Source organism: Mixophyes fleayi, chromosome 2 (genome assembly GCF_038048845.1).
Source record: "Mixophyes fleayi isolate aMixFle1 chromosome 2, aMixFle1.hap1, whole genome shotgun sequence".
Taxonomy (NCBI): Eukaryota; Metazoa; Chordata; class Amphibia; order Anura; family Limnodynastidae; genus Mixophyes; species Mixophyes fleayi.
Genome location: NC_134403.1, coordinates 15,327,772 through 15,347,153, shown reverse-complemented (window position 1 = coordinate 15,347,153; position 19,382 = coordinate 15,327,772). Strand labels below are relative to the sequence as shown.

General features: G+C 43.2%; 1 protein-coding gene across 3 annotated transcripts in view; it reads right to left on the bottom strand.

Moving 5' to 3' along the window:
• Nucleotides 1-1,610: 1,610 nt before the first annotated feature.
• The window catches only part of GDPD5 (glycerophosphodiester phosphodiesterase domain containing 5), a 134,182-nt gene continuing 116,410 nt past the window's right edge, over nt 1,611-19,382 (bottom strand). For 2 of the 3 annotated variants that reach the window (XM_075198543.1, XM_075198544.1), the window contains exons 13-17: nt 19,222-19,369; nt 13,130-13,212; nt 9,084-9,098; nt 5,837-5,949; nt 1,611-5,176 (exon numbers count right to left, since the gene is read on the bottom strand). In XM_075198543.1, coding sequence (XP_075054644.1) covers nt 5,058-5,176; nt 5,837-5,949; nt 9,084-9,098; nt 13,130-13,212; nt 19,222-19,369 — 478 coding nt within the window. In that variant the 3' untranslated portion in view covers nt 1,611-5,057. The remainder of the gene's footprint in view (nt 5,177-5,836; nt 5,950-9,083; nt 9,099-13,129; nt 13,213-19,221; nt 19,370-19,382) is intronic. The other variant, XM_075198545.1, reaches the window with a different exon arrangement.

Genomic DNA, 19,382 nt, shown 5'->3' with positions numbered 1-19,382 from the left:
TAGAGGCTATCAGATTCCAATCGGAAGGAACTTTGCAGCTGGTGGTGATTGGGCATGGTTGGGGGTAAAGGTTCTCGCTGGATGGAAACACTGACAGAAGCTTCACTAAGCCAGTTGTCCGGGCATAACCGCGGCCGGTTCATAGGTCACTGAAAGTAGGGAGACAGCTGCTCTTAGCCAATGCCTTCAAGGGCAGTAAAAAAAAAAAAAGTCTAGTAAGTCTCAGCAAGTATGGTTCAAGGAGCTTGCAGCTAGTGTCATTGTTCATGTCTGGCTCTACCTAAACAGTATGCACTCCACCTTCTCCCATGAAGTGCCTAACACATATATTAGTGTAATACAAGGTATGTCTACTCCACTCACGTGTATTTTCAAACAGGAACGTCTTCCCTGGTCTACTCAGAGAACGGTTTCAATCCCACCTATTTAATAGGCAACAGATTGAACTTCGTGCAGTCTAACAATTAGTCTGTTATGTAACCGGATAACGTGGACTGGCCTAATGTAATAGAGGCCCAAGCACTCTCCTCCATTCACTCCAAACAGAATAAAGTGGAAAGACACTTTTCAGCTACCAAACTAAAATGTCCTCTTAGAGCTTAAAGGACAAAAACAAAGGACACATGTAAAACACGCTCCAAACATTTCCCAGCGTTTCTCTCACCGCGACTGTTCACTGTTGATTTGTTAAATGTTTAATTATTTGCTCCGCTTCTGCCATCACACACAGCAATAACCACGCACACCACTTTAATAGTGTACAAAGTTGTTCTGATGTGACAAAAAGCTAAAATAATCAAGCTGAAACATGGAAGATGTTTTTCACTATTCACAACTATGAGCATGAATCACCCTTCGTAGTCGGTTTAGTGCATTTCTGTTATTTTAGGTATATTATTCAGTTCAGTAATACACAGGCATTATTACATATTCACATCCAAAAGTAGTTTTACGAGTTTTTTTTAATATCTTTGCCTCCAGAACTGTTACTGCCTGTGTGTTGGGAGTACTGGAGTATTTCCACAGGTGACAAACCATAATGAGCAGCTTGAGATGAAAGCACTGAACTGTAAGAGTGCCCTAAAATTTCCAGGGGACTCCCCATATCTGGATTGTGCAGACCCTTGGGATAACCTTAAGATAGGCAACTGTTGAGTTTTTTTTAGTTTCTAGGGCCCTTTTGGGTACCGGGGGTCAGGGGCAAACACAGAGGGTTTGCAGAGGGGGGTTTCCACACTACGCCACCAGCGGGCGTGGCCATAATGCATGGGGGCGTGGCTATAATATTAGACAGTGCTTGGCTCCTCTCCAACTCTTCCTATCCCCATAATATACATGGGCAACGCTGCCTGCACTACTGTTAGGTGCATGCAGCTCTCCCTTTTCATGCAGAGTCATGTGAAGCGGGGGCAGGGTCCAGCCACCTCAATTATACAGTGCCCCAGGCTTGGAGGGGGGGGGGGGGAATCCAGACACTAGGAAACCCCCCTCGGTTTGCTTATGGGGGTATACTTGTATTCAGGGATTCCTGTCTATCCATCATGATCCAAAAGTAACCCGAATGACCAACTAAATGACAGATGACATAAAAGACAAAGTAGATGATAGGAAACCATAGGAAATTCATTTATTCTCCAATAGAATACAATTACATGTACATGATCTTACACACAGCCTGCTTAAAGAAGACACCAAAAAATAAATACTGTTTTGGAAGGACGGTTGCGGAAAGGTGCAAATCAACCGGGAAACGCGCTGGTAATGGCGATAATGTCTCAGCCCGGTAACTGTAAAAATAAAACTATGGGGAACAAAGTGAGAACGGCAAGGCGGAAGGAATGACGCGAGATCCTCGTTATCAACCCTTTCAGTGCCAGCACAGACAGGGAGAGCAAATTAGTGTCCTTTATATTCCCGGTCATTGGGTTAATAGAGATCTGGTCATTCATAGCCAAACAGCAAATGTATCATCCTACAATGGTTCACTTTCATATTTCCAATTAGCAGGAACGTCGGCAAGGAGATACAGCGCCACCGTGTGGCAGATAAAGGTTAATTTAGTGTTCTGAAGCTCAGCACCCAGGTTAATGACAATTAGCTCTTATATTTTAACCTATATGAATGAAGTAGCGATATATAAAATTATCAGACCTTATTTGCCTAACATGATATATACATGAGTTACTTGGACTCTCGTAAAAAGTGCTTAGTGAGTTTTTGCACAGTATTTTGAGGTGGAAAAATAAACCAGTAAAACTATTTCCTGCTATTAGTATTACAAACATTTTACTGTCTTGTTACTATCTGTATCATTGTAACAGGAAAGACAACAGGTGGGAAAGGAGAGAGCAGATAGATTATAAGATATTTACTTAGCTTCGAAGGGATACTTCCTCTAGGGTGTGATACAAATGCCACCAATTCCATGTGTTTATTAGCGAGTTCTAGATTCTTTTTACTTTGTTAAATCACAGCCAGAGAAAACAGGGGAAAGAGTTCCTCATATTTAGGGGTGCAGCATGTGTCTTCACCCTAACAGTGGGGGAGGGGGGCGTGAAAAGAGATTGCGGGAAAACGAAACTATAGAGGACGAGAGATCATAAAAAGGAGGATTTGTTTCGGAGACCAGTTTATGGAAGTAGCATTTCCCCAATCGTTCTGATTGACCTGATGTTGTATAGTTATAATGCAGGTGACTATAATATAGGTATAATACACAAGTGATGCCGATATATTATAAAATCCTGTAAATAATACCTACATCCCATGTTATCGCATAAAATCACTAATCGCAAAACATTTTATGAAAACGTGTGTATTAAACACATGGATTCACTCCACCGGGATAATAAAAGTAACCGCGGATGTCAGTGTATAAAACACTCGGTCTAAGATGTTTATACCGTACTCCTTGCTAACTTCGAAAATCCATATAATACACAGGTTAATATATTTCTATAAACTCCAGTAAATCCTATTTGTATGAAACATTGAGTTCGGATGTCATCAGTGTTTAATAGGGAAACTTGTGTATTGTAGGGAATAACTCACTTTCTACAGCAAATCATTATGTGTATTAGAAGTCACCTCATCTTAATGTTGTAACTTGTATACAGCCCCGTGCTTTTAGAATGTCAGAACTCCTTGGTGACTAATATCCATATAATATGCAGTAGAGTTAATTACTCCAGATGCAATGGCAAAATATTATCTCTAGATGGAGCACTCATTATGACCACTTGTGCATTATACATTTACTATCAATTATAACAACATTACAAGTCACCGCAGAGATCAATGTGTAATATACAAGCGGGCAGCCTCCTACATAGCGACAGAACGTTTCAGTGGCTCCGAATATCCTATTCATTTACACTACACGGCACTCTGCCTTTAACACTAATGTTTACTAAGGTGGGATGTCCGGGAATAATCTGTTACAATGATTCTATTACACCCAGTCTAAACATTATTATTCAGATTCTTATTAAAACTTTTTTTTTTATGTAAAGGACACCCATTAAATACTAACGCTCTCTAAGTCTCAACATCCAGACAGGAACGCTTTCCTGAATATTCACATAACGTTCTCCGTGACTTTGTGATCCCAGTGCTGAAGCCCACTTTATACAGTGCAAATAAATTGAGGTTTTAAAGCTTTCTCTAGGTTTACATTATTCACCTGAATACCATACTGCCACAGTTATTTATTGCTAAACAAGCATACTATGTATACGTTGCGTTTAATCACATCGACAGAACATTCTTCCGTGTATTTCTCATTATAAAGGACTCGAGCATCCGCGGATTAGTCATGTGACGTCGTGGCCAGCTCCCGTTGGTTGGGTGGTTCATTTGAAAGTAAAATGATTTATACTATAAAAAAAAAAAGTACACCTTGCCCTGTGACAATTCACCCCGTGCTAAAATAAAGAGTTGTTCTTTTTTGTTGAAATACTTTTGGAAATATATCTGCCACCACACACGCAATGAAGGCAGCCATTTTGTGTGAGGAACCAATTTGCAGATGAACGGCTAGAGATCACCGATGTCATGTGTGATTGTCACGGCGATGTCGAAGGTTACTAGAGAACCAACAGGCTGCGTTGTCACGGGTATTGGTTCAGCCCAAAAATGGTGTCCTGCGCTGTGTATAGGAGACAAGTGCGCTTTACACTTTGTACACTAAACTGCGCACGACTGAAGGAAGAGATTCCATCAATGTTTGTGCGTTTTTAGGAACTTCAAAGTGAACTCACCCGAAACATGTAAGTAATGCATCCTCCGTAATGCAAATACCTACCAGCCGGACAGCTTTATGAATAAGTGTCACAATGCGGACATGGGGGCACAATGCTGGATACTAAGCAACCGTGTACGAGAAAGAACTCTTCATCTATTTCCCAAATTAGCACCAGTCATAAACACACAGTGTAAGCAGCCATTTTGTGTGAGCCATTATTTGTAAGAACACAGCCCACCAACTAGTAACTAGTCCCTTAAATATTTGGTCAGGTAGTGTTGTCTGTGAGGCTACTAGTCCGTTGTGGAGTTGACAGACCGCATTCGAATGACTATTGGTTCGGTCCGAAAAAAATTAATGGCTGCCTCCGATCTGAGCGGACCGCAGGTGCTCTATAAGTCTACAAATATCTCCTAGTGCCTGATATGTACATTACAAAGTCATGGGCCGTGTGGTGAGATTATCACTATGGAGACCACAGGGCGGAAAGATCCACTAAAAATGATTCCTCAGGCTTCTTATTCAACATTCTCTCGGCCCAATCAAAGATTTACACAAGAACTCGCTTGTGTTCTACTCACAGAAATGCACAAAGGGCAAAAAAAAAGGGATCAAATCATTTTCTACATATATACAACCTCACAGTCCAGATTATACAACAAAAAAGAATTGCAAAAAAAAAAAGAAAAACAAAAAGAAAATATTCTGGCATAAAGTAGTCCCGTACAAGATCCCTGTCTCGGAACGTGTAGACTTCAGCAGACGTTCTGCAGAAAGTGGCAGCGCGTTCGTTCCATCGGGTCTCATCGCAGCTCTAGCTCGTGTTGGTTTTCGGGTCTGTTGTCGGACTGATGGCGTCGTTGGCGAAACAGTCGTATCGGTTTTGTGAATACAGGGAGAGTTCGTCAGCGGTATCCATGCTGTTGTTAATTTCTGTAGGGATATTAAAGGAGTACATAAAGCAAGAATTAAAAGTACATTACACCTAAGAGCGCATCAGCTGCATTCACAGGACGAAGACGGCCATTTTCTGAACCACGTGAGTATACATGAGATTACAGCCCATGGACTCCATACCATCCAGAGAATTCTGCATATTTGATTACAGAGCTGGCAATCATGCGATCAGTTTCCGTAGAAACATTATGGGGCATGGCAGTAGTTTTGGGGCTACAAAAGCGTCCATTTCTGACCAATTACCCCACACGGCAGCATATATAGTCAGCATTCACAGAAAAAACCCCACCATAAAATGGACCAGGTCCCGTACACAGCGGAGGCAGCCATTTTCAGTGCCGCTTGCCTCAGTGGTGTGAACTGAAAAGCTGCATTATTGGTTCAGCTCACAAAATGGCTGCCCCCACTGTGCCGAGGTGATGGGTATTACTTCAGTACAACTAGAGTAACCGCTGCGGCACTGTGCTAGCAATCTGTTACACAACGGTCTCCACAAACATGGAGGAAACATCTCAAAAGAGACCGTAGTGGTTTAAAAGGAAAATGGTGCCGCGGTGAAGTCCCTGTTTTCATGATACGGAGAAGTCTAAGTGGACCCTTGCTATATGTAGATTTGTCAAAACAAAAACAACGCACCTGAAAAGATGAGTTTCTCCTTCATTATCCTGACGTCCCGGCTCGTCCTGCGCACGGCGGCGCTCAGCATAATCTGCTCCGGGTTGTAAGTTCGAATACTGCCAAGTCTCCACCTGCAACAGAACACACATTGTGACTCTTACACCCTCAGTCCCCGAAAACGGCATTGGTCATATCACACGTAGACCTTTGAGAGGTCTCAAAAACCAGAACACGGGCAACGGGCCAATCACAGACAAGAATTTCAACCTTATTTGATAGAACAGGTTTTTACAATTAAACATGTTTAGTGCACAAGGATTGCAGAAACACACGTGTACGCTGGGGGGTGTGAGGGATCAGTGCAGGGTACAGGAAACGGGATGGAGGACTGTGCAGAGGAATATTCGGTACACAATACAGACCACCTGGAAAGTTGGGAGCGTTGTGGACACTACAATGAGTCCTGAACTTCACGTAGGGACCGAATATATTATAAACGTGAAAGGTTTCATTGTGAGGGGAATAGTGCCCTCATTCTCTATCAGGTCCGACATTGCCATGTCCAACAATATTTCTGTGGCTATATGCCAATACACAGGGCCAAAACACGGGCAAACCACCCATCTGCCTACAGAGCAGTAAGGCTTTACTGCGTAATTCCAGCACGGAAACCTACTCAGAAAAGCAGCACGGCCTGATGGGTATTATAGTTCGGCCTGGACTTTGTCAGATAGCTTTTTCTGGGCGATAAATTTAAGGCTGCAGAACTTTACTACGCAGGAGTCATGTTATAATCCCATAACTTATCCTAGACCTCATATACAAGTCATTGGGTCAACTCAGCACCCGTAGGACGCCCTTCCCCGTTACATCCAAAGCATAGTAGTAATAACTACAAGATCTCACATGAAGCACAAACACTGCTGAACGTACAGTTGGAGCAGACTGACTTAAACTGCACACAGGTTAGTCTGATCAATATCACATCCCACTCTGTAAATAACTCTTGTAGCCTGCGGTGTGCCGAGACAATCTGTCAGCTGCGAGATAGGCATCCACACTCGTGTGACGTGTGTCCGTGGTCCCCTATCAATGTCACGTGAATAAAGCCATACAGGTTCCTCAATATTGATGGGAAAAAAACAAAAAACAAGGAAGTGACTGGATTGAAAGCAAAAATATAGTATAAGTACGCACAGCCTCAAGAAAATGCAAGATAGAAAAAATAATAAAAATAAATAAGGACAGATTCCTCAATCCAACACGTAGCTATAACACACAGAGTAAGATTTATACTAGTGGAACAAAAATAACTAAAAATGGATCCCAAAAGTTGTCTAAATATCAGAAGGATTTAGAGCACAAAACCGTCAGCAAATTCTCCTTAAAGTTAAGTTGGCAGTTTTTAATGGACAACTGTGAAACACATTCTTACATCAATAGCATCTTTATCTAAATAATGGGTTTACTGAGGTCCACCGAAATGCGTTGGGTGACCTTTAAGCTACCCTCCGGGTACAATATGCAAATTAGCCACTCCTACTGATTTCTGAGCACAGACTTGAGAAGCCAACTACGTTTTTAGTGATCCTACCTCTTTAGCACTCCACATACGCACCACAAAATCCTACCCTGCACTGATGAGCCCTAGAGAGGACGAAACAGTCTCTACTGTCAGCAACTGGCCCACGTCACGCCGTAAAACCCCAGTGGGCAACGCACTGAATATAAGGGCTTCCAAATAAATGGCATTTCTCAGAAGTCTGTTCTCCTTAATAGGGGAAGGTTTAATCGCCTGTGTTGTGAACGGAGTGTGTGTAACTCCGCACAGATATTACTTGGATGACGCACAAGCCCTTGAATCAGAAGCAGGCTATAGCTCTCTTGTGGAACTACAAGTTTCAGCATGCCCTGCCAGCCAACAGACTAGGTATGTAGCAACAGTATTAAAGAACGTGTGACTGGAACCTAATTAGATGGATTCAGTAGATTTATACCTAATATAGCACCTCTACATTGTCCTAAAGGGAGGAAAGTACAGTATACAGGTTAATACATCACTCCACATAGCCAGTTATTCGGAGGTAACTGAACTGGTGAGGTGCTTTTCTGCTACACAAGTTGAAGGCGCTAGAATCCCAAAAGCGAGATCCTCTGGAATAAGAATTGTGATGATTATGCGGTTGTTTGAGAAACAGATCAGATGAATGATCGGCGATGTGAGATGGGACAGAGCTGAACTATTGCTCAGGTGAAGGACGGGAACAAACATACAAATAGCGTCTACTTATCAACTGGTTTAAACTTCAACTTCAGAACGTATTTTGCATTTCTCTACAGAAGTCGTATTATAAAACTGCAGATGAGGTATCTCCACACCCTCACTGGCGTCATCCGTCACTTTTATAACCTGTTCTAGACAGGACGCCCTCCCCCCAGCGACATCACTCCCCCCCCAGCCCCAGGGTATGGGGGCCCCTGGTTACGGTGGTATTACTACATCCATGTCCCAGGTACACGTTAAACCCCTTTCATGACAACTGTTGAACATTTTGCCGTTTGTGTCAACATTTTCTCTTCAAAGTACGACATTTGCGTCATGTTTAACGGATGTATGGTTTGCTGGCCATACATATACCATGTCGCAAATGCTAAACAGATTTCAGGAACAAAAATAACACGATTATATAGACGATTAGGTATTATTTACTTCAGCTATCCTCTAAATCAGGCCTGGCCAAACCGGTGGCTCTCCAGGTGTTGTGAAACTACAAGCCCCAGCATGCTTTGCCAGTAGAGAGCCACCGGACAGCTGTCAGGGCACGCTGGGAGTTGTAGTTTCACAACATCTGAAGAGCCACAAGTCGGCCAGCCCGGCTCTAAAGCATTCACGTCACATCAGTGCAGCCATTTTGTGGGACGAACCAATTTTTTTCAAGCATATCATTTCATTAGGAACTGTAGACAGCACTGAGGCACGATCAGTGAGGTCACTGGTTCCTAGCGAATTGATAGGAGTTTGGTTCCAGCCCACAATATGGCCGTCTCCACCGTGTGAGGCGACAGGCGCGCTCACATTGTTCTAACTGCGATCCCTACAATGTACAGAATACTGTGCGTGGGACTATATGAGAACTGGAACTAGCAGGTTATCCATCCAGCCATGCGCTATGAAGACACAGAGCTCCGCCTTCCGGCATTTCCGCCATGATGGATAAGAGTCAGACAGACAGGGGAGGACTGAGGGGCTGGACAGCAGAATTACCTGATTAAGTGATAGCTGTGAGATGCCAGGATGCAGCAGAGAGAGAGAAAGGAGGAACATGCAAAGTGTTATGAAATTAAACACGCCAAGAAAGCAAAATATATTAGTAGTTATAACATTAAGCCTGCCTGACCATGGAAGCAGTGGGAAGCGGAGGTGGACAGGTTACGATGTCAGAGCTTTCAGACAGAAATCTGATTTTCCACACAATGTATTGAAATAGACTTCATAATATATTATAGATATCCAAGCTAACAAATAAAACAGCCAACCAACCAATGGCGCATCAGGTCACAAGTACCCTGGAAACAGACCTGTTGTCTACCACAGGAGAAGGCAGCCATTTTGTATATTCATTCGCTATCAGAGGTATAGGCTACAATCCTTATGGATATCTATTCAACAGACAAAATGGCCGCCTCAGCACTGTGTAAACAACAGGTTCACATGACATAATATACAGACGAGGGAGACGCTAATGGAAGCAATATCTGGTGTCCGGCCAATCACCACTCTGCATTATCTTCACATGAACCTGGTTTATATATCATCGTGAGCTATATTACAATCACAAGCTCATCACAAATTGCTGTGTTTCTCTGTGGAAGTGAAAAATGCTAAGAAAAAAAAAAAATCTTAACAAACGTACTGTACACATCGGATGCAAAAACAATAAGTAAATCACAGCAGTAAAAGGCGAGATAATTTTATATAAAATCGGCTAAAGAACCCTGACAGAAAGAACATAACCTGATTCTGTGCAAAGGGCACTCAGCGCTCCTAAGAACATGACAGCAAATCCGTTAATATGGGGCTGGTCCATTGCTTTACACATGCACTTAGAGCTTCTGCATTATTTACCTTATTCCATATTAGATTGTAAGCTTTTGGGAACAGAGCCTTCCCTCCCTGTATATTATACTCCTGTACGGTAATAACTATTTCCCCACTGTGTACTGACCCCTGTGTGACACTTTACAAACAGAAAGCAAATAAAATTCTCCAAGTTGGAGGAGGTCATTTTGTGTCCACAACTGTACATCGCTACGGTATAGGTGTGGTGCAAATCAGCCTAATTTCCGTTGTTCACCTATCACAAGGGCGGCCCCCGTGTTAGTATTTAGAGGATACATTAGTGCATATTCTGCCTGTGTCTGATAAGGGGGCGAACGCTTCCTTACAGATAGGGGGAGAAGGTGTGAGCGCTCTTTAGAAGTATAAAATGCCAGAAATATTAGTAAAAAAAATCACGTCAAGGGCTAAATACACCATCTGCTCCGCCAGTCTCCTATATCCAGTGGCGCACGCAGGGGGGGGTTTCCGGGTCCCCTCCCCTCCGCTAACAAAGTGCCCCACATAGTGGCACTGTACTATACAGCAGCCGCTGTTTTTTTTTTTTTTCGGTGGGGGGGGAAACCCCCCCCCCCCCATACAATCCTGCGTGCGCCCCTGATATCTACGCTTAACTCACTCTGAATATCAAACTGGAAATATTAATCATGAATGGATGGAGAATCGAAACACAGAAAACCTGCTTGTAAGGGATCAAATAGCGGAATAACTAAAAATTATTTTTAAATGACATTTAAACAATTTATATAAAAACATTACTAAAAAAAAAAGATGAAACTGATCTACATTCCAGCTTTTCTTCCTCTCCTTTTAAATTTTGAACAATAAATCACATTTTAGGAAATCCATATAACGAAGACAGAATCGTTTGACCCAAAACCAGAAACAACCTCCAATAAGTTTAGCAACACTAAAGCAAATAAACAAAAGGTCCCAGAGCAGGTGACTGTACGTGGACAATAATTCAGATTATCTCATCTCATCGTGGCCATTTAGAGGCAATGGGGGAACCTCTCGTTACCTCGCTCAGAGAGGTACCCGAGACGGAATCTATCAGTAACCCGACTTCAGCGGAAAACGATTAATGGGTCACAATACAAAAAATAGTCAGCTCTTCATCCAAGTGATTCGTTCTATAGAGTACTGGTGTAATCATCGGATAATTACGGTTATGTAACGCACTGAAACAGCGCCATTTGGGGAATCATTTGCTTAAGAAGGGAAAGACAAGAGACTAAACAAATCTATTCTCTCATTTCCGAGAATGTACTGGAGAAACGATCGCTAGAATCTGATTGGTTGTTATGGGCAATAGCTCCAGTTTTCGTTTTTAGAAGGTTTGATCAATCTATTATACACACACATACACATATATACACACACTATGTTTTACATCAAAGGTATCCACTCCAGTTGGTGTGGCACTACAGCTCCCAGCATGCCTTGTCAGGAGTCGAGAGCCGCAGCTACCACACCTGCATTTTATGCCACTTGATTAAACAATTTTTTCCCCTGAAATGTCTCTAAAATATGCAAATTCTAAACTTATGGAGGAAAAACCAGTACATAGTCCGCCGTCCCTTATATTGGAATGTAGAAGGAAATCCGGAACGTTTATAGAGACTTTCTGAAAATCAGGTTATATTTAGTTAAAACAAAGATTTTCAGATCCCACACTTCCTCCTTACACCAGGTGAGATAACGGGTCACCCTTCACACCAGGGTGTCATGGAGAGGTGAATAGACAAGGTTACTGTACTACCAAGGGCTTAGTGCCGGAACTAACTGGCTTTAGAGAGTTGCTGGGAAGAAATGAACAGAAAGAGAAAATGTTCCTTCAGTTGCGGGAGAATCATTAGGACTCTAATCTTAGAGTTCATCTGCAGCCCTTTATTCTGAGAAACTGGACACCCAGAGAATTTTAAGATTCTTGCTCACTCGGGTCCAACACACATAGCTCCTCTCAACTTTTGCAAAACAATTCCAATATAATTTGGCCGGGGCGATATACAAATGAAGGTGAGATTGGGGTATGACCTGGGGTCGTGCCCTAAGTATCCTGACTCTCATCTGAAATGTTGGGGGGGGTGTACACTCGTATGTCTAAACTCCTACATAAATAAAAGTATCTGCCTCTTAGATCATTGGGCGTCTTAGTGTGTCTGAGACGTTCGCTAAGTACGTTGTCTTTAAAAGCGTGAAATATATGAAGCATTTCTATAACAAGTGTTGTTCTTTGGCCATGTTGGGTGGCATCTGTTTGCCAGCGCCCGTTGGCGTTGAATAAATTAAAAGCAGCCAATTGCAATAAAACAGTAATTCTGGACGGCATCACAAATATACAGTGGTGGCATAACGTAAGCTCACCATGCCCAGGTGACCCCCATAATGGTTAGAAGACCCCCATAAATGGTGCAGCTCTCGCAGAGCAGACTGTACACAGCAGCCTGCGGACTCACAGCGCAAAATCTGGTGACACAGAACCTAGGTCATCGGGACCGACCGTCTCACGGTACTGACCCTCCATTCTACGCCCTTAGTACGACATGTCCTTTTCGGATTATAGCACACTTGATATATTACAATCTCACCCATTACCTGCGCTTTTTGCACTAATAATGACCATATACTAGTTCATGCTGTAGAAAAACAACACTCTTTTCTATAATATATATTAAACTATCATATAATACTCATCACACATCAGCACAGCCAAAACATAATTAAATGGAACAACTTACGGAAGAGGCAGACAACCTGCAGCTCTCCAGCCGCCGGAGTACTACAAGTCCCAGCATGCCCTGCCAGCCACAAGTGGCAAGACTAAAGGCTTACAGGGAATGATGTGACTTGTAGTTCCACTTCAGCGGGAGAACCACAGGGCGCTTAAGACTGAATTTGAGAAATCTAAAGAAGTTGATGATTTCTTACATTCTTACAAACACACAGACCTTGTATATGTTTATTCTATCATTTTCTACACCGATTATATTTATTACATGTGTCCTTTCAAAATAAAGCTTTTAAACCCCCCCCCCCCCCCCCAAATCATTTAGATTGTGAGGCTTATTAATTGGGGATCTCTATAAAGTCTTTTAAGTTACTAAGAGATTATTGGGTGATGGGTGCACATTAAGATTCGTCTGAGCTTAACCAGGACCAGATCAGTAAAAGATACAAAACACAGCACTTACTTCTGCAATATAAATACTCCTATAATTACAGTGAATGATATGAGATCTGCCGTTATCCATATGAGGGCGTATTCATCCGGAGACTGAAACATACAAGGAGAACACATGTTAGGTACATACTTACTCATGGATGTAAACCTGTCTCTAAACATGGTGCAATCACACAAGCGTCACATAACATTACTGTACAATACAGAATAAATACAGGAATCTCTGATACAGAATACCGGAGACATGGGGGTCTGTCCTCCCAGGAACATCACGCTGAATATAAACTAAATGACTTTTAAAAATCACCTGCATTCCCATCTCTATACATAGTTTAGCGGCGCTCCACACAGTGACCCCAGGTGCGGACAATGTGATGGGTGAGATTATTATAGAGCTGCAGCCATTTTCACTCGAGATCACTGGATAAATCACTCACTACTGATTAATTATATTTATCAGCAAGGTCATAACCATCCATATTTATTTATGGGCATTTTTGAACAATTACCTACACTCACATTTGATATGCAGACAAATCGCTCCCAGTGGTCCCAGAGCCGAGTACACACCTATGTGATTATGGTGTAGATAACAGGATAAACGACCGTTTGTCCAGATATTACATTAGTGTGTATGCGCCCACGATCATGTTATATCGTACCAAAGCACATCGTATCGTTTGATTTGGTTTTATAAACTTCCTAAAAATCATAATCAACGATAGAATGATGTTGGACAAATGTGGCAGTGTGTACACACTCCAGACCAGCAGTGTAGGCAGATAACTGTACAGTGTACAGAGTCAGGATCTTCTCAGCAGATGGTTATGACAGATGAAGGTCACAGATCTGAAGGTACATAGTGTAGGTGTGTACACATGAATCTGCTGCTGATCGGGACTTTCATTCGTTGGCGAAATAGTTATAGAAATTGCACCTGAAGTAAGATAACATAGGTGTGTACCCAGCTTAGGAGGAGATGCGATTTGTAGCAAATCATACAACAGAGGCAGGGAAATAGGATAGATGGCATTGTGTCACACACAGTCACATACACAGCACCGATGCCATTTGTTGCTCTTGTGTAATATAAGCGGACTCTTTATACAAGGCCCTGTATGAGGAGGATTCGCTCCAAACCACAGACTGGTCACAGGGTCTACATCTTCTGTGCTGTATAATTCACGGACATACAGGGACCTGGCTGAAACTGGTCATCCTGGGACAGTTGTCGGAAAACTTTCAGGGGCAGAAAAACGTGGGCACTCATTTTTATTAATTACTATTAATATATACATATGGACATATACTGCAGATATTATCATTTTTGGTAACAAGAATATCTTCAGCCCCATCTCCTTCACCACTCACACCCTGAACTTTATCTCTCCTCATTACTAAATTAAACTCAGTTCCTGTCCGCAGTCTGACAGACAACAGAACCCCCAGCACTGTATAAGTTCTATAATGAAATCCTCTCCATGGGATTTGGTTAGACAATAACTTCTGGAGCCCATCCAATAAATGCTAATCAACATTAGCACCTAGGAAAACACTGTCCTAATTTACCGCCCTCCCCCCTACCCTTTATCCCGGGGCGCTGTCAGTTCTGTAACACAGGGCCAGCAAATCAATTAAGCAAACACACTTTAAAGGTCGGTGGAGGTTGGGGGTCTGAGAGTGAAATAGAGGAGCCCGCAGGAGATGGAACTGCACAGAGCAGCCCCGGGGCCTCTGGGTAAGGGGAGGAGCTCGCAGGAGATGGTGCTGCACGGAGTAGCCTCAGGACCTCTGGGTAAAGGGAGGAGCTCGCAGGAGATGGAGCTGCACGGAGCAATCCCAGGGCTTTTGGGTGAGGCGGAGGGGCAGTTTAGTCAAATTTTTCGCTGCAACTATCAACAGATCAGCTCTGCTGAACTTAAAAGGTATTTCCCACTTGAAAAATAATTTTTGCCTAAATTAGGTCTGCATGCTGCAGGGGCAAGGGAAGACTTCAAGCTAAAAGTGTTATGTAATACTACCGGCATGCGGGTACCGGTAACATGTTATATAGATAATAAGGTTGTAAATAGACACATCACAGTGGTAGAGAAAAACCACCAAAAACAATGTCACAATCCATGACCTCTAATTACAGCTACAGTAAGCAGTGATCCATTACACATTACACGGAGAACAAAATACAACGACCAGACATACTGAATAAACAGATAACCATTAATGAAGATCAAATTACTTATGGAACAATGAGGGAGAGTGATGGTGGTAGTGACCAGTGAAGCAGCCTGAGCTTAAGAAAGGAGGGCTAGGGAAGCAGCCTAGAGGTACAGAGGGCTTGAATAAAGAAACAAGTCTTAAGGGCATGCTTGAAGCCTTGGAGAGTAGAAGCTTTGGGGATTGCTTTGTAGGTTAGGGTGAGGAGTTTAAATGTAATACTGTAGGCCATGGGGAGCCAATGTAGGTACTGGTGGAGGAACGGCAGAGATAGAGCGGCGGGAGAGAAAAATAAGGTGGGCAGCAACATTGAGGATAGACTTTAGAGGGGCAAGGCAGGAGGAGAGGCCTTAGAGAAGGAGGAAACAGTAATCAAGGCAAGAGATTAATAAGAGTTTTGGTGGCTTCCATGATGAGAAAGGGCTGTATCTTGGACATATTCTGGAGGTGGAAGTAGCAGGATTTTGAGAGAGACAGAATGTGAGGTTTGAAGGCGAGGGATAAGTTAAGGATGACCCCTAGGCAGCGGACTTGAGGGACAGAAAGGAGAGTTGTATTACTAACAGTAAGAGAGAAGAAATATTGAGTTTAAGAAATCACTGAGACATCCAAGATGAGATAGCCGAAAGACAGCAGGAGACACAAGACATAAGGAGAGAAGTCAGGGGCGGAAAGATAGATTTGGGTGTCATCAGCATAGAGGTGGTACTGGAGGGCAAAGTAGCGGATGAGGTCACCAAGGTTGGAGGTGTAGAGGGAGAAGAGCAGAGGGCCAAGAACAGAACCTTGGGGAACTTTGACAGGTCAGGGAACAGGAGGGGAGGTAGAGTCATGTGTAGAGACCGAAAAGGAGAGGTTGGTGGGGTAAGAGGAAAACCAGGAGAGGACAGTGTTAGAGGCCTATAGATTTGAGAGTTTGTAAAAGGATGGAGTGGTCAACGGTATCAGCAGGGAGGTGGAGAAGGATAAAAAGGGAGAAGTGTCCTTTAGATCTAAAGAAAAGAATGTCATTATTGACCTTAGTAAGAGCAGCTTCGGTGGAATGGAGGGGGCAAAAACCAGATTGGAGAGGGTCAAGGAGTGAGTTAGACGAGAGAAAGGAGGTGAGACAGTTGTGGACAATCCGTTCGAGAAGTTTGGATATAAAAGGCAGGAGGGAGATAAGGCGAGAGAGAGGCAGGGTCAAGGATGAGAGCATGTTTAAAGGAGAAGGGAAGGTTCCAGAGGAGAGGGATAGGTTGAGGAGGTGGGCAAGGTGGGAGCAGGCCTCGAGAGAGAGGGAGAGGAGGAGGTTTGAGTGGATGGGGTCATGTGGGCAGGCGGGGGGGGGCGTGATGTAGAGAGACTTCATCTGCAGATACCAGAGAGAAGAGGAGGACGGTGGGCTAGGAAGTGGGGGTGACAGTGGGGAGGAGATGGAGATAGCATCCACAGAGAAGGGCGGGCGGGAGGGGGGACATAGTGGGCGGTAATGGTTACGTGGCGCCGAAAACTCTGACTGAATGACAATGTCACTCATCCAGTGCCCCCGCGGCACTCACACCTTATCTGCCAAGCGGTTATGATGGCTGCGCTTGCGCCAACACTTCATCCAACCCATTTTTACGCTCTGTTCGTGAATATACCATCATGGACTCATGTGGTGAGGAATCCCACAATTTAATCGCCCTTACAGAAAGGATCCCCTCCCTATACAGACGATTGAATAGTCGATGATCCTAATATGAATATTAAATAAGGTAGATCCTGTGGTACCTTCAAAGAACCAGCCCTGGACCATTACTCACACAGTTTGATCCATCTTATTTAATATCCATATTTCAGTACTGACCATGTTACTTTTACTGTGGATATTTAAATGATATTCCTCACTCAACCGCTTCTATTAGAAAGTCAGTCTATTAAACAACCAATCGGAGGTTGCCAAGTGAGGGATCACAGGAGATACAAACTAGGTTGAACTTGATGGACTGGTGTCTTTTTTCAACCTCATTAACTATGTTACTATGTTATTATTTACAACTATTCCATATTGCAGCCCACATTGATGTACATATTTCTCATACCTACCAGCATCCAACTAGATCATTTACCCTTCATCTATACTTCCTCTACGTCTAGATACACAGCGGCTGCTTCCCCAACGTCATCCTTATCTCCAGTCTTTCCAACGTTTACATCTAATTTCACTATCGTTATCATATTACATTCATTGTTTATATATCCTTAACTTCTACTATTGGTTTACTTACATCTATGTATTATTGTTTCCTTTGCAGCCACATTTATACTCATCACCAATTATATATCCTAACCAACACGAATAATATATTACACACTTTGCTCCCTACTCCCTATTCTACATATCAGGCATATTGCCCCCAATTTCTATCCTTGCCCCACGTCTCACCCTCTCTTCTCCCCCTACTACTTTTTACTTCATGATTTTCAATATCCACATTTGTTTTCGCTCTGATCCTGAATTCTGTTCATTTTCCAGCTCTGTTAATATATTTTATACTTTGTATTTCTATGTTTAAGTTTTATTTTATTACATTTTGACTTCTACTTTATATATTTTTAATTCCCCAAGTCCTTACCCATATTTTTTTTAGATTTCCATTTATTGCCTACCTAAATTTCTACTCTGTTTCTATCGCGGACTTCTCTTTTCAATTCTACCTAAATAATTTTGCTCAATTCGCTTCTCTCCTTCTTCCTTGTCCAAATCCTTGATTTTCGGTTGCACCTCTCCCTCGGAAAGCTTCTGCGCTGATTACGGATACGGCCTCCCAGTTATCCAGTCTTGTACTCCCCTCGTCACCAACAACAATTCGGACCCGGGGTCCTGGCGACAACGCCATAGAAATCCCCCGACAGGACATCAACACACGACACACTGCGCTCCACGGCCGCGAGCAGCTAACCATCGATTTTCCTAATTTGTCAAGATGGAGGACACAGTGTTCACTGCGCGGATACTCACCACCCCCGGCTGCAGCCGAATGCAATACTGCATCCGTCACTTTGGTTACGCAGGATATTATGGAGCACTTAGGCAAATTTCAACAATATCAATCTCGCTACCAGAATACAGTTTGAAACGTCTCATAAAAAAACGGAATCCTATTCGTCAGGGATGACATTAAAGGGTGTGGATAGTCTTTTGCTACATAACATTTATCCTGTTTGTTTGTTTTGAACTTAACAATTTCCTTGTTTTGCCTCTATATAAGGTTTAGTATGATTTGGCAGAACAGTGGCCTAGTGGTTAGCACTTCTGCCTCACAGCACTGGGGTCATGAGTTCGATTCCCGACCATGGCCTTATCTGTGTGGAGTTTGTATGTTCTCCCTGTGTTTGTGTGGGTTTCCTCCGGGTGCTCTGGTTTCCTCCCACACTCCAAAAACATACTGGTAGGTTAATTGGCTGCTATCAAAATTGACCCTAGTCTCTCCCTGTCTGTCTCCCTCTCTGTCTGTCTGTGTCTGTGCGTGAGTGTGCGTGAGTGTGTGTCTATATTAGGGAATTTAGACTGTAAGCTCCAATGAGGCAGGGACTGATGTGAGTGAGTTCTCTGTACAGCGCTGCGGAATTAGTGGCGCTATATAAATAAATGATGATGATGATGATTTGTCTGAGATCTTAAATGTGCATTAGTTTGTCTCATCTCTAGTGCCACCTATTGGCTGCATGGCAACATTACAACCGACACCTTAAACAGAGATCACTGCAAGGAAGAACGGAGCGGAGAAAACGTAGAAACGCCGGCACTCCCAGCTGCAGCGGTAACTCTGTTCTGTTTGCGGAGGCTGCTAAGGAGAATAAAGTGCACCCTTAGTCGTCTACAACACACAGGTCCAGCGACACCTACAAATGGCCACTCACCAATAGCCAGATGGGGTAAGGCACCTTACTGAGGGTGTGAGCGGAGTCTGACGTGACGGACGGGACCCCAGAACACCACAGCACCGAGTACAGCCACAGCTCGTTCACCGTGTACGTGTTGACGGTCAGGTTCTCCGAAATATACTCCCTGCCGATGACAC